The 16,345-nt window shown below is 46.4% G+C and overlaps 1 protein-coding gene across 1 annotated transcript; it reads right to left on the reverse strand.

Moving 5' to 3' along the window:
* LOC114058187 (T-cell surface glycoprotein CD4-like) lies at positions 1-12,061 on the reverse strand. Its single transcript, XM_027885274.1, has 10 exons — positions 11,794-12,061; positions 5,726-5,857; positions 4,007-4,186; positions 3,791-3,928; positions 3,284-3,556; positions 2,472-2,834; positions 2,110-2,352; positions 1,901-2,019; positions 1,594-1,661; positions 1-396 (listed from the first exon to the last, which is right to left on the reverse strand). Exons 2-10 carry the CDS (start codon positions 5,784-5,786, stop codon positions 381-383), a joined length of 1,461 nt encoding a protein of 486 aa, XP_027741075.1. The 5' UTR covers positions 5,787-5,857; positions 11,794-12,061; the 3' UTR covers positions 1-380.
* Between the last annotated feature and the right edge of the window lie 4,284 nt (positions 12,062-16,345).

Genomic DNA, 16,345 nt, shown 5'->3' on the forward strand with positions numbered 1-16,345 from the left:
TAACTCCCAACCCCAAAGTAATTTATTGTCGCTCAGGCAGATAAAAGAAGCGCATAAAATTGGTTCCACAAGAAGGTCAAATTAAGTGCATGAACAAAATACAAGCGTATTATATATCTGTATATATGTATCTCTCCTATTCAGTGTCTCTCATTATACAACTGCTGATCAGTTGTAACCCTTCAAGGTTTCTTGTCCTGTCCATGGGCTCCTAGCCAGATTACATCCCTGCATGGCATTAGACTGGGAGTATGATGAAGGAATAAAGAACTACATTAAATCAGGAGAAAGAGAGGTGGATTCATGGAGCACTGTGGGCTGCCAGGTGTTTGGGTACAGGCAGAGGCTTTATCAGTCCTTCTGACTTCAGTGCTGCAATACTACTTTTTTGGCCAGCTGCAAGAGAAAAGTATTATGTGAGTACCACCCCCCACTTTTTTTGCATAGAGAATGCCTGCCTGCCTCTGTAGCTGAGGATGCAGACAGTTACTTGAGCATTCACATGGCTGTGATTTAGGTTTCAGTTACACTGAGCTGCTTACTTGGCAAAGAGAGTTAAAGAACAACTGTATCAGCACTTATATGGCACAGATTTATCTAGTTTTTGAAGTATCTCTATGGGCTTTGTCCTCTTTTTATGGGGATTTTTTTTAACCTTGATAAAAGGTAGGTGAAAACAAGGTGAATTCTTTGACATATTATGCCCTTCACCACAGGTACATCCCAGCTGTGATGTGGTATTTGCCTATAAACATTTTCACTGCATTCTCAATGACACTGGAAAAAATCAGATGAAACTATCAGTTTGCCAGTGTCACCTGTGAAAATAAGCAGAAGTCCAGTTCTGTACCCATATATTAATTGAACCTGTTCATGCAATCATTTATACTGTCCTTAGCTCTCCCTTTCCAGTGACAGAACGGCTGTCAGTGTTTACAACAGCTGCTTCTGATGCCTGATACCATATAAGCTTAAGGACCTGGAAAAGGGCTGCTTCTCCGCTGAGAAATCCTTGCTCCGATGAAAAGGGTCAGGACATGATGGTGTATTTCACATCACCCAAGGCCTTTAGGAAAGGACATGAATCACAGTGTTCCATGATTCTTTCTTCTCTTTCATTGCTCCTGGGAGGTTATTGGCAATTTTCACCAACTGCAGTCCAGCACTGCACTAGCAGAGCTGGAATTACATTATGGACATCATGGATTTTTAAAATTTGTGTTTCCTCCCATGCTTGGTTGTGTTCTTTCCACATCCAGATCCGAGATTCACTGTGGAACCTATCAAAGGACTTTGGAGCACCTGCTTTGTTTTGGCTAACATTTCTCAACATGAAGAAAATTCAAGTGGAACCTCTGCTCAAAAGTTTCCCAGCACAGTGTTACCATGGGTTTGGGATATAACAGGAAATTCATTAAACACATCTCATAAATCTTAGGCAGGATTTAACATCAGTAAGAATTGAAAATGCTGAAATGCAGCTGTGTTGTTTCACCAAGGAGGCTCAAGCTCTATTTCTCCTCACTCAACCATCAATCTCCTCTGTCTTGAAAATACTCTTTGCCCATTCTGGGTGCCCTCATTGCCACTTACTGTTGACACTGACATGTCTTGTTTTCCAGCAAGTATTGTCTTGCTTGTGCCATCCTTTTTGCCCGTTGCTGCCAGGAGAGAAGGAATAAAGAACAATTGGATATTTTTACACTTCAAATGGTTTCCTCCTAAGCAATAATAAAGTGCCATCTAACATCCGCAGACTGCCCATCTCTAACCATTTGCTTTGAGTCTTAGGGTTGACCCTTTATCTGTTCTACCCCACACCCAGACAGGAAATCTGACTCCCCCTGTGGTTTGGAGAGACAGTAATCTCTTCAACTTTCACGTGGACCAGGGCACTCACCCTTCTCCTCTGCCAGTTTATACCACTGATGATGCACAGGCACACAAGGGCAAACATCAATACACTGCCTCCAACACTTGCTCCAGTTACCACATAGTTAATCCAAGCAGGAGCTTCCTCTGTGGATTAAGAAAAATATTTAGAGGCAAAAACAAAGAGAATTTTAAGGCTTTAGGGTTGAGCCAGGGATGTGATGCTAATTTCCATACCCACGTGGTAATGAAGGCTAATCTTTCTGTCATTGTCTTCTATGAGGTGACAGCTCCATAGCCCTGCAGCACTGATGTTCATCTCCAACTTTACTTCATGCTGCTTTGAGTTCTTGATGTCCATCTGAGTCCCATTCACACGTTCCCAGCTCAAATGGGCATTGGGTGGGAGTGGACCAGAGACCTGGCAGATCAGGGTCATGTTGGCCCCTCTGGAGAGTGGCCCAACAGGGTTAGCTGAGACTGTAAAGGCAAGAAAACAACATGTGAGTGAGAGGGTGGGAAGATGGGTCCCCTCGTGCTCTTGTGGCTTCCAGGTTTCTGCAGCTCCTCATCTATTGACCTACTTCTCTTTCTCTCACCTTTCATCACCACCAGCTCTATGTTGCTCTGCACGCGTCTTCCTTTGTATGCCAACTGGCACTGGTAGTGGCCAGAATGGTTGAAATTGACTTTGGGGAGTTTCACTTGTATGGCACTTTCAGGTTTTCTTTCAGGTATCTCAAACAGAAAGTGGCTGGTTTTTTTGGCCTCATGCTGCTCTCCTAGTGTTGTGACGTCGAAATCAAGCAGTTCATGAGCTTTTGCACTTTCCTGTTGTTTCCAGTTCAGTTGTCCTGTGAAACCTTTATTCCATTTTATCTTCTGGAAGTTCAGATGCCATGACAAGTTGACAGTGCTGTCAACAGTTGCATACTTTCTTTCCATATCTGGATTCTGAAAACCTGAATTCAGAGGAGACGAGGAATACAGAGGCAGGAAAAGCCATGGTTACACTTCTCCCTATCTACCTTTGATCTAGAGAGAGGCATGCTGTGCTCAGTTGAAAGAGGACTTGGGGAAAAGCCACAACATCCCCCAGGAAGCTTAAACAGTTACTGTCTGAGAATAAGGCAGTAGAATGAGCTAAAGCTCCCAAACACACCAGGACTAAGAAGAACAGATCTCAAGGAGAGGAGAATTTTCTCACTGTGCCTGGAGAGGAAAATGGGTGCAAGTGTGGAACATAGCTCAGGCAGTAAAGTGATCCCCAAGCTGCAGTGTTGAAAGCCCTGGGAAATCAACACTGGAGCACCAGTGCTTGGGATGCTGGGGAGTAAAAGCTCAGCTCATAGGCTGGAGGGAACACTGGTTCCCGAGCCTGTGCATGAGTTGCATTTTTGTTGTCACATACCTAATACCTTCACAGCAAAGGAGATGTTCTGGTTAATCAATGGAGAGTCTGAATGGACATGACACACCCAGGTCCCACTGTCCGTAGCCTCCAGTTTCTTCAAGTACAATATGCTTTTTTGAGGGAATTTGTTTTCTCTTTCTGGTGTTACTCTCTTATTGTTACTGTTAAACAGCGTGATGCTGAGATCAGGTTTAGGATCAGGTGAATTGTGCATTAAAGTCAGCTCAGGGACTTCATTTTGCAGAAAGTGCCCGTCCAAAGACACTGTCACTGTAAAAAGAAAAAAGCTCAACCAGTAAGACAAGTCCTCTTCTTGTGACAGAGGGACAAGTGTCACAACAAAGAGAATATGAAAACTTTGCATCCTGGAGATAGAAGATAAATGAACTATGATAGCTCAGGCCAGAAGAAATGGCAGCTGGATAAAGAATCCCCACAGAGATGTTTCCCTGAGCTCTATGGCCCCCTCCCCTCCTTGTGGGTAAAAGCCCTCTAATCACTCACGTTTGAAGACATGCAGTGCGGTACGGACATTGCGAGAGCCATATTGACAGGTGTAAATGCCAGCATCAGAGAGCTCAAAGTTCGACAGCTTCAGCTGTTTATTTGTGCCCGTGACTTGAAATTGACCAGTAATCACACCTGATTCTTTTGAAAAAATAGGCCTGGTTAGGAGGGAAGAGGTTTCTCAGCCATATCTGGGAAAATGGGGTGATGAACTGGAAGCCTTACTTTTAAAATTATTATTTCCCATACGCCATATAACAGTATTGGAGTACATCCAGGTCACAGTTGTGTGACGAGGTAAGCTTGAGCCAGGAGGAATGCAGGGCAGGGTCACCTCATGTCCTGTGATCCCAATCTGTTGTTCAATTTGCTGAGCCATGCTGGAGATCAGACCTGAAAGTCAGTACCCACCAAAAAAAGACAAACATTCACTTTCTGAAAGATGTCTCCGTGAACACTTCCCATCCCTCCTGAAAGATGTAGATATTTCTTCTCCCTTTCACAAACACTGGGAAGATTATCCTCAATTTCTGAATTTTTCACTCCTTTGTCTCATCAATCGATCAATCAATCAATCAATCAATCAATCAGTCTCTTTTATTTTCAGCTCCATAGCTTCCCTCCCCTCCACTCTAGGCTCTTTACCTGGCTAATGGCTGTTCTCTTTCACATATATTCAGAAACAGGGAAAATACCAGTAGCTGTGGTGGACTGACCATCATTCATGATTTTGAAATATCAACAGTTCTACTGAGACAACCTTTTTCCACTGGACAAGACTTAGTTGTTCTGCTGGTAGAAAAGGCAGGACACCATATGTCAGTCCTCCTTCACAGCATATGTCAGTCCTCCTCTTCCCCAGTCAAGACTTGACACAGCACTGACAAATTTGCTCACCCCTTCTTCCATTTTTTCAGGGAAAAAGACTGAAAACCCAGGAAAATGAAGAGATAAAGTAAAAAAGAAATAAAGTAGACTGGCCTAATGTCAGATTCCTGTGAGGCCTATGTGACAGTAGACGAAATAGGACATAAAAGGTTGAAGAAACATTAGGAGTGGTTTCTTGGGAGAATTGCTTCCTTTCCTTCATTGTAAAGAGGGTTTCTGCAGGAGACCGTAAGAAAGAGATGGAGTTTTCAGAGGTAAGACTGGGGATAAAGGGGTTGTGGTCTCCTGCCTCACTGCTGGTAAGCTCTCAGAGATGCTTAACCTGCAGATCGCCCAGGTGACCCTAGAGCTAGGGAGCCAGAAAAGTGTAAAACAAAAAGTTTACTTGAGTTTAATGTATATTTTTCCACAAGTTACATTCCTCCGAGAGGTAACCTGCAAGAACATAGATTTTCAATAATTGAACATTGGACTACAGAAGCTTATGATTTTGTCTTAAACTGTGAAATTAGAAATGTTATTTAACAAGAGTTGGTATCTTTTGCTTTTCATTTGATTCTAGGCTGCAGAAGAGATTTTCAACCTTTCCTCTGCAACCAGAGGAATCAAAGCTGAGTATCTGAGAAATGCAGGCTAGGCCTTGTTCAATGTCCTTCCTTTCCAGGAAAATAAGCATCAAAAAGTCCACAAAACATTATAACATTAGCAGTAAAAGCTGGTAGGATTACATGTGAGAAACACATGTAATGTGTTTGCCCAGACAGCTGGAGACTGGTGTTTTCCATTCCATACTCAGTGTGTATCCTGGTTCTCATAGGAACCCCACTCCTGTATCTTTACAGGGAAGCTCCTGAACCTGGTGATACCCCCTGGTTTTTGGCTGGCAGGCTCAGCAGACGGGCTGGGAACAACCTGAGTTCCAAAGCTAAACTGTGTGAGGTACGTTATATGGCAAATTGGGAGGAGCCTAGAAACACCCCAAATGTTGTGAGGCTTGTGAGAAGGCTGTAAGAACCATGAGAGTTGGCTGAGCCAAGGACTCACCCAGATGCAGAACCAAGAAGACAGCAGGCGTGCAGCTCACCCCTGTGCTGCATGACTTCATTGCTCTGGGAATGTTTCTCCCGGCTGGGGACTGCAGGGCTGGAAATGCTGTCACTGCCAAGGGGTGTTATCCTGGAAGACCCAAATGCTCTGTAAATAAGGATTGATTTTCAGACCTCGGTAGATGGGACCCGTGTTCCCAGTCTGCTCCCACTATCCTTCAGTGCAGCAAAGTGGAGGTTCATTGGTAAAGGCAGCAGAGCCCTGTGTTTCAGCAAAGAATCCATCTGCAGCGTGCCCCTAGAGTTTGGTTATAAACATTTCATTTTATTCATCCCTAGGTTTCTGGCATTCATCAGGCTGCAGCTGTTTATATTGCCAAGAGTTCTGTGCTTTTTTACTTCTCTATGGTGGGTTATCATCACTCTTGCAGAGATTAAAGCTAAACACATACAGGGCTGCATTAGCAAGAGCACAGCTAGCTCTGCTGGAAGTAAAGTAATTATTTCCCTCTATCTGGCACACCTGAGGTCTCATCTAGGATACAGGCTCCAGTTTTGGGTCCCCAGTACAAGAAGGATGCCAACAAACGGTATGGAGTCCAATGAAGAGCTAGTGGGATGGTGAAGAGGTTGGAGCACATGACATACAGGGAGAGACAGAAAGCTGGGTTTGGTAGGGAGAAGGGAGCCAAAGTGGGATCTAATTTCAGTCTCTCGTTATCTAAAGGATATTACTTAGAAGAACGAGCCCCATGTTTTTTGGATGTGCACAGGAAAGGAAAAAAAGACAGCAACCATAAGTTGCAGCAGGGAAATGTTGGCCAGATGTAAGGAAAACTTTCTTCCCAGGGAAGGTGTTTCAGCAATGGAATGGGTGCCAAGAGATGCCAGGAAATCTCCACCCTCAGAGATGTTCAGAAGTTTCCTTGTCAAGGCCCTGAGCAACATACTGTAGTTTTAGAGTCAACTCAGCTCTGAGCAGGAGATTGGACTGGAGACCTCCTCACGAAGGTCCCTTGCCATCTAAATATTTCTATGTGATTTTGGGATTCTATTATTACAGCCATCTTTAGGCTGCTATTAACATTTTTCTTCAGTTCTTTTTCTTTTTTCTACTTATTCCTTACCTTAGAAATCTCAATAACCAGCAAGTCTGATGTGGGAAAGACCTGCTTGAATTCTTCAGTGGACTATCCAATGAAAAGTATGGGGAGAAGGAAGGAATGAGGTCTGCAAGAATAAGTTGCATTGATGGTAACAAAACCTGAAGTGGGAACTGGGAGCTAATCATCATGTTAAGGTGAGTTAGCAAATTAGATGCAGTATCTGACCGTAGCAGAGACCAAGTGCTGGTAAGAGCTGCAGCTGGGTGGGCTGACAAGGTGAAGGGGACCATGGCTGCTGGTGCAACAAGGCTTCTGAGCTCTTCGTCCCTAAACCAAGGCAGATATCACAAAAAGGAAGCCAGGCAGGTTAACTGCTATGGGGAGTGAGCAAGCCAGTGAGATGACCTCACTTCTCTGAAAACAGGCACTCCCCATACCAAGAGCATGATGGACTGAAGGCTGGAATCATAATGGGATTGCACTCAAAGAAATGCACGAATAATTTTATTCAGTATTTATATGTATGATGTGCAATATTAAGTATATATATTCTATTAGAGGATAATTTATTTACCGGAATTAATTTAAATGATCAGAGCATGTGAAACTATCAAAGAGTAGATGAAAACATCAGCATTACGTTTGCATGGAGATCAGGTCAGTGTGACTGACAGTCTGACATCTAGACAGATGTTCACACCTGCACATATGAAAGATACAGGTGCAAGAGCAAGACAGCAGCCATGTGCACCATCAGAAGAGAAATAGATGGCAAAAAGGCAGTCAGAGGAGATTTGTGCCTTGTCTCACAAAACAAAAAGCCCTGGGAATATTTGCATGAGCTGTTTTTTGCAGAAGAAGTAAAACAAAGGAGCCAGTGCATATGATTGGAGATCACTCCTAACAAGATGCAGAAGCAGTGATGAAGCAGTTTGCTGGGCTAAACTACAGAATAAAGAAAGGGGCTCTAACAAGGCATCTGTATGCAGCTCACTCCAAAGGTACATCGATAAGTGAGAACTGGCACAGGGCCTTGAGTAAGACCCATTCCTGAGATGCCAGAAGAAACCTTGTCCCCACCACTCACATCACCTGTTCCTCCAGAATGAGACGGAAAAATCAGCCCCCACTCTAAAGTGTTACCTACAAATTAACAGGATCAGTGTTGGGTTTCAAGTATTTTAAGTCATTAAACTTTATTCAACAGCTGAAGGTAATGGAACAGGTAAAAATTAATGAAATTGCTAAGTCATACCCCATCATTTTGTTTTGACTGGGAATCTCTGTTTTCTTGTCATATGGCTTCAGCTTGTTCTTTGCCTTCTTTCTAACCTGGTTCTTGAGAAAAACCACACAACCAGAGCAACGTGGGACTGATGAACTGCTGACCTTGTGCATCTTGATAGATGTAGATTGCTGCATCTTTGTTCTTCTGTTTCTTCTCGTGGTTTCACAGCTTCTTCATTCCTGCTTTATTCACACTAATCTTTGTATTTCTGTGGCAGATGTCTACAGTGTGATGTTGCCACCTACAAGTTACAAGTCAGTGGGGAAAGAGGGTAGCCCTCAGCTAGGATTTCTTTAACATACTTTCCCTCTCTCCCTGTTTATTTCTACTTCTCATGCACGCCACTTCCTATTCCGCCCCCCCCCCCCCCCCCCATCTTTCTATCTCCTTCTGTATCCCTCCAGGCCAGATCACAGGCAGCGCTACTCTGCAGCTTACAGATCTGGGCGAGTGAGGCTCTGCTGTGTTAACTGAGCAAGCTGGTCTCATTAGCGGATGCCTGTAGCAGACCCACAGCCTCCTTACAGGCAGCCCAGCTGTATCTTATGGTGCTACTCATAAATTAAGTGGTGTCACAGAATGTCCCCAGGCACTGGAACATACTCATCAGTCCTGTTAAACTGCTAGTACATTTCCTGACACATTTTTGGCCCAGGACAAATCTTGCTCTCCCGAGCAACTCCTGGGATGCATTTAGGTGTTAGTATGGGCCAGGGACCTCTCCCATTAGGTGGCTGGCATGTGGCCAGTTCATTTTGGAGGTTAAGTGAGTTTAATAGCCCAGACCATCTCATGCCAGCTGCCTCTGTGCCAGAAACAGTCCAGGCATACTTGATTTATTAGCACATCGAGCAACGGAGGAGCAGGGCTCCCTCCCAAGTGAACATTGATTTCCATTTCATTTTAACTTCCCCCTCTTATTAAACTGGTTTAATTTCCTTCTTGACTTATTTTAATGTTCCCTGCCTCTCTGAGGGATAGGAAAAGGAGAGCTGAGGTAGTGAGCGGCCTTGCTGTGGGGAACAATGCCTGCAGGACCAAGTCAGGCCTGGAGAACATCTGCTTGGGAGCAGGACTGGCAATCCCTTGCTCCTTCCAGCACTGAGCCGAAGTGGGTGATGGCTGCAGAGACCCCCCCCACCCCAGGCACTGGCATGACACAGGAGGAAACTGAAATTAAAATAAACAAATAAACAAACAAACAAAAAAACCCAAAGCAAAACCTCAGCAACTGTTCCTTATGCAGAGAAGGCCATCTCCTCTTGGTGTTCCTGTGCCTCTTTCACGCAGTTTGGTTTTGTTCTCTTCTCTTCTCTCACTCTTGTTTGTGGCTGTGCTTTTGATCTGGCAGCAGCTAGCTCGCTCTGCCAGGATGGGGGGGCCTCCACACCAGGGCTCCACACCTCAGCTTCCGCTGCGGCATTTCCCCTTGCGGTGGCTGCCAGGCAAGGGCTGAGGGACACAGCTGCCTCTTGTCCCTGCGCAGCAGTTGGGCTTGGCTCTGGGGCTCTGGGTTAAAGGGCTTCACCTCTCTTTTTCTCAGTTTAAATATCCAAAGTAAAGGTGACCTGGCTCTTTAACGGAGTAGTAGTTTCTTTGAAATTACTTTTTAACACTAAAGGAAACACCAGGTGAGCAGCAGGCAAGGTAAGAGACCAAATGCAACAAAAATAGCCAGCAGAGAGCAGAGCGATGATAGCGGTGATGGTCATTTTACAGTCCCCATTGTCCCTCCAGACTGTCCAATCTCGCCTCCATTTCCCCCTGCGCGCCTCTGGCTGCTCATCCAAGAGCAGCTGCCATCCTCCCATTGGAGCTGCTGCGAGAGGGAGGTGGCAGAGCAGTGTCCATGGGATCACAGAGGTGAAAGCAGCTGATCTTCCTGGAGAGAGGTCTCCCTGTCAGGACAAGGCAGAGTGTCGAGGCCACTGTGTCAGCACTGAGCTCCGTTCAGCCATAAAGTCCTTCTGACTCAGCCGTGTGCCTGGTACCATGTGGAGGCCATGAGAAGTGGCTCCATCTCCGCAGCCCAGGCTGCTCCCTTCGTCCTCTAACCCCTCTGATGGCTTAAGGAAAAGCCAAGACCTGCCCTTCTAAAGCCACCGGAGGCTGTGAGTAGCTAAGGCACTGTGATGCCCCCCCCCGAAATCCAGCCCTCCATCACCCTTCCAAGCCATGTAGTGTGCTTAGGATGATGTTCAGGTTTCATCCCTCCTTAATTTTTCCTGGTGAATACAGGGTCCTTGCATGAGGCTGTGGTAGATCAGATGGACACTGCCCCTGGGTGCTCAAGACCCCTGAGTGGAGATGGGATGGATTTAGTTTAGATGAGGCAAGCCCTGCCGAATTGCAGGCAGCTTTGGCAGACATGTTTGTGAAACATGGGGGAGAATAAAGAAAAAGTCAGGGAGACCTTGGTGCAGCCTTTCAGTACTTAGAGGGATCTTATAAAAAAGATGGAAAGTGACTTTTTACATGGACAGACAGTGATAGGAGAAGTGGGAACAGTTTTAAACTAAGAGAGTGTAGGTTTAGATCAAGTATTAAGAAGAAATTCTTTACTCAGAAAGGGGTGAGGCACTGGAACAGGTTGCCTGGAGAAGTTGTGGCTGCTCTATCCCTGGAAGAGTTGAAGGCCAGGTTGGATGGGGCTTTGAGCGACCTGATCAAGTGGAAATTGTCCCTGCCTGTGACAGGGGGATAATTGGAACTTTGGAATTAGATGTTCTTTGAAGGTCCCTTCCAACCCAAACCATTCTGTGATTCTAACGCGCACCAGGGACTGTTCGGTTTATGGTGGAGAACACTAAGTAGTAACTTGAACTCAACCTGAATGCACCATGTGGAGGAATATCTGAGATGGCTGACGAATGTTGAGAAAGATAAACTGCCTGAAAGTTGAGAAATTCAACCAGATATGAAACTCCTGTTTTCAACAGTGTAGCAGCCTACGGAAAGGGAAGGCAAGTCTCTTTTCTGTTATCCTTAGATTGAAAGGATCCCTCTTTCTCCAAGAAATCCTGCTCACTCAGCCCTGAGCTAATGGATCAGGCTGCATCAGCAGCCAGTGTCAGGCAGTGAGCCAGTCAGCCTGGATTAGCAGAACAGACCCCTCCGGTCTCAGCACATACAGATGTAAGTAGACATCCCTACTTAGCTGGAAACTGGCATCTTCTTATTTTTCCAGGCTTTTTTTAGAATAAAGTTCCCCTTCCTGGAGGGCGCACGAAGAAGGTGATGGCAAGTGGCAGCTGGTAGAGGGCTGCTCCCCAGTGCATTACCAGCCCTTGGGGATATACAGGCACCAGTGACAGACCCTCATATAGAACATATTTCCCTATGCATGAGTTTAAAGCATCCATGAGATCCCCAGGCTCCGAGGCAGGCTGAGCTTTTTTTAGCCTTTTTTTTTTTTTCCCCTCCTTCAGGGAAAAATGTGGGGAGACAAACAATTTTAAGTTAAAACTGAAAGGCCTCGGAGAATTTGCGCAGCCAGAAGTATTATCAAGTCAAAGGTTTAAGGTGTTTTTTTAAGAGAGCTTTGAGTGGGGCAAAACTAGTCCATCGGTGCCACAACAGCAATTTGTGTGGAAAAGTAAAGTTCATAACACTAAAAAAAACCCCAAAACTGATTAGCCTCTTTTCTCAGTGAAAGAAAGAAAGTTTTCTTACCTTTCTTCTCTTTGCTTCTGCGTTTCTGTCTCCTTGTGTTTGTCACCTGCCCTAATTGATCTTACCCAGCTACAGCTGAAACAAAAGCAGAACGAAGTTAATGTTCAGCAAACAGCTCAACAGACGTTGGCCTTGATGTCTCCTCCTCTCCAGCCAGAGCGTCAGCAAGGTCTTGCTGCCAGTCCAGGTTCTGCTGACATCCGCTGGCTTCTCTAGGCAGATGATGATTTCCCAAATGCATGTGATTTCAGCTCTGGGTGTGAACAGATAAGAAGACCATAACGGAAGGCAATGTATGGCAGTGGTGGGGAGAATGAGTGTGCAAAACAGAGAGAGCCTATTTGCCATATGGCAGCAGATGGGAGGCCATGATGGGGCCGAAACTTAAAAACAAATGGGTGGAAGCTGGTTCTGCTCCACTGACGAAGAAATCTCATACACTGATATGTCAGCTGAGCAGATCCAGACCCAGCCTGCACCGCTGATACTCTGCAAGGGCAGGCTGAGCTCCATTTCGCAGCCTGTCTCCTGCATCACCACTCAGAGGAGGCACCTCTGAGGAGCTGTCCCCAGAGGTTGCACAGGGATGGGAACAGAGGAAGAGGGGATCTGTGGCAATATGTTGGGGGCACCTGTCTGTGGAGTATGTTTGAGATTTGGGGTGAGATGTTGGGATATTTTCATTGTAGCAGTGGGGGCTTTGCCTTGGCTGTCTGCCAGCAGCTCATCCAGCTGCTCTCTCACTTCCCCTCCTCAGCAAGGCAGGGGGAGAAGACATGAAAAAACCCTCTTGGATCAAGATAAGGACAGGGAGATCTTTCCACAGCTACTGTCATGGGCAAAACAGATTTGAATTTATGAAAGATTAGTTTAATTTGTGACCAGTTAAAAACGAAGTAGGATAGTAATAAATGAAAGCAAAACTGAAAAAAAACCTTCCCCCACCTCCTTTTCTCCCCAGGTTCAACTTCACACCTGACTCTTCTGTCCCTTCTTCCTCCCCCAAAGTGTCGCAGGAGGACAGAGCATGGGAAGTGTGGTCAGCTCATAGCACTTCATCTCTGCTCCTCCTTCCTGTCCATGCTGCTCACCTGCTCCACTGTGAGGTCCTTCAAGAAGTGTACTTCCTTTTCATGGACTGCAGCTCTTCATATTCATCTTGATATTAGAAAGACATCTTTTACAGTGAAAACAATAATTCACTGGAACAACCTCTTCAGGGTTGTGGCAGAGTTGCCATCGCTGGAGGCTTTCAGGGTGTGATTGGGAAGGGTGCTGGATAACCTCATCTAGGAACCCTTTCCCATGTAAGACTGACCAGATGATCTTTCAAGGTCCTGTCCAACCTGGGATGTTTTATGATTTGATGATTTAACTGCTCCAGTGTGGGTCCTCTGCATGGGCTAGTGTCCTTCAGGAAGAGACTGCTCCAGTGTGGGTTCTCCATGGGCCATAGCTCCTGCCAGAAAACTTATTCCAGTGCAGACTCTCCAGGGGCTGCAAGTGGATCTCTGCTCCAAAATGGACCTCCATGGACTGCAGGGGGGACAGCCTGCCTCACCAGAGTCTTTTACAGGGGCTGCAAGGGAATCTCTACTCCAGTGCCTGGGGCATCTCCTCCACCTCCTTCTTCACTGACCTTGTGTAGTGTCTGCAGGGCTGTTTCTCCCACATATTCTTCCTGTGTTTCACAGCTGCTGTGCATAGGTTTTAACCTTTTCTTAAATATGCTATCACAGAGGTGCCCCCAGTATCACTGATGAGCTCAGCCTTGGTCTGTGGTGGGGCTGTTTTGGGGCTGTCTGGACATGGCTCTGACTGACATGGGGCCACCTCCTGCTCATGTCTCACAGAAGCCACCCGTGCAGCCCCTCCACTACCAAAAACCTTGCCCTGAAAACCCAGTACAAGGTTACTCTTAGGTAGCCTGTATTGCTACTGAATCTCAGCTGTTTCCCTTCTCTGCTGCGTGGAGGAGGGGGCTTTTGTGGTTTTCCACCCACATTTGGTCTCTCTTTCTCTGAATCCCAGCCTCAGCCAAGCCAGCGGAAACCCACTGAGCCCCAGCCATGGCTGAGATTTCATCTTTGTGCCACCCACTCTTCTCCTCCTGGTGGTGACTTGCCCCTTTGACTGGAGGATGGGGGTGCGAGATGCAGTCAGGCTTCAGGGGGAGCAGGGACAGCCACTCACAGCACTGAGATTTACAGTGTACCACCAGGTGTGGGAGGAACAGCAGTGAGCAGGCCTCGAGCATGGGAACTGGTCCACTGGTTGTGACATTGGAGAAAGATGTCCCACCTCAGAGAAAGAGCCACTCGCATGAAATAGGAATTTCCCAGTGTGGGATACAGGCTATGGGGCAGGATGGGACGGGACGGGACGGGACGGGACGGGACGGGACGGGACGGGATGGGATGGGATGGGATGGGATGGGATGGGATGGGATGGGATGGGCACTCACTTTGCCAGCATCCAGAGCCTGTAAAAGCCCTGTTTTGAGACAGATCTCCTGTGAGAACCTGACATATCACATCAGCATCTTCAAAACTCTCTCACATGTGTCAAACACAAATATCGTTTCTGGTCCCCAGCTGCCAGAGAGGGGCTGTCCTGGGAAAAAAAGAGTTAAGAAAACTCAGGTTGGGATGGCAAGGCCTTGGCATCTCAGTGCTTGGGGCCCTGGGGCACTGAGCTGGTGCTTCAGTTCTCACAGATTCTGTCTGGCATTTTGTCTCCCCAGCATGCTGTAATGCAAAAACACTGGATTGTTTTTAAACAGTTGGTTTATGTCACTGCAAATATCTACCAGAAATAGCATTCCCCGAAGGGGTAAAGCTTGCAAAACGCTCTTGAACTTGCTGCAGAGTTACAAGGAGAAGCAAGGCTGTGAGTCTGAGGTGACAAAGCTGCAGGCTTAGCCCCAACATGGACCCACTCTTATCACAAGGACGGAATTCATCTCTTGGAGGTGTTTCAGCTGTGTGGCAAATAGGTACCTCTGGGACCAAGGGTCATGGTGTGCAGTGACGTGTTTGTATCGCTTTCATCCAAGCTTCTCAAAGCACTTTGCAAGCATTAATTAAACATCAGAATCCAGAAGGGATGAATAATATTAGGCAGCCAGACTCTCTTCTGAATGTAATATTCCTCATAAATATTTAACTGTTTTTTAAGTTCTGTGCGAGTCTGGTTCTCACCTCTCTGGGACAATTGCTCTGTACTGCACCCGTGGGGAAAGTGGGGCTTAGCCAACATCACACGCTGACCCCATAGCACAGCAAGAAGAGCCTGAGCACTGCACACTGCTCCCCCTCCCAACAAGTTCGTGGCTGTCATGTTTCCCTGCTTTATCCCCTGCAGAGACACTCTGCACTGTCTCTCTTTGCTCTAATCCCATCACCAGCAATATTTTTGCAAGCTGGAGCTGGCGATTAACAGATCCTCTCAGTGGAGAGAAGATGCTTCCAGGCTATACTGAGTGAAGGTCACAGTCTGCAGGGATGCAAAGTCTCTCTAGGGAAATGAAAAAAAGGAAGAAAAGGGTCTCAGAAATCAGATGTTGAGAGGGACCTTTTACTGGCTCTGCTGGAAAGCCAAGATACCTCCAGAGATGATCTCCTTAAAACCAAGCTCCCTACACATGAGTGAGGACTCCAAATGCACCTGTGAACTCTGGTGGGTGAAGGATATCCAGATGTGTTGGAAAATTAGTGTTTCTCAGTGGTATTGGAGAGAAGGAAGAACAAGTGTTGAACACAGCCTGAAAACCGTGTCTTCAGACACCTGACTGTCAGCAGCTTCAAAGGCCAGGAACGTTCTCTTTGTAACAGAAAAACTGACACCTGGTGAGCTTTTTGAGGGCATTTCTACCGCCAGATGTGGGGAGCTAGAAACAACCAGCCCTCTGGTGAGGGGGCCTGCTGATTTGCCCCAGCACATCTATGTTCCTTGGAAGGGAGGAAGGCTCCTAGGTTGTGCCAGAGGAAGATACCTCTCTGCAGGCACTAGGAGTCTCTCTGCAGAAGCCTGATTGGGAAGAAAGGACTCTCTAAGCAGATATCATGAAGGTTCATTTGCTGATCACAGGGGAAAATCGGGAAACCTGCAGAGATGCTCTTCATGAGCAAGGGGTCCCCTGTATTTAGGCAGGAGGTGTGAAGTCTGATGGAGCAAAACTAGCGAGGTGTGCTGGGAAGTCAGGGACTACTCCAAGGGCACTGGAGAGAGGAATGGTCGAGGAACCACCAACTGCAATAGTGTGTTACTGAAGGTGACAGGGGCTAAAGCCAGCCTAAACAAAACCAACCTGATGTTAAGGATGTGTCAGAAATGCAACAGGCAGGAGAGAGGTAGCTGGGGGAGTTTTTAAGGAACTGTATCTATCTCACTTTTAATGACCTTGGCAAAAGGAAGGGGGAGAAGCTGGTGACAATATTTGTTTTGATGCACTGCTGGAGGGGTTTCATCAGCACAGAGGGTCTGGAATATCACACTGGAAGCAGCTTGGGATTGGGAGCGCTAAAGCGTATTGTAACTCAGTGGCACACGC

The sequence above is a fragment of the Empidonax traillii genome, unplaced genomic scaffold, assembly GCF_003031625.1.
Source record: "Empidonax traillii isolate 1590-97213 ecotype Southwest subspecies unplaced genomic scaffold, ASM303162v1 scaffold163:size1593379, whole genome shotgun sequence".
NCBI lineage: Eukaryota > Metazoa > Chordata > Aves > Passeriformes > Tyrannidae > Empidonax > Empidonax traillii.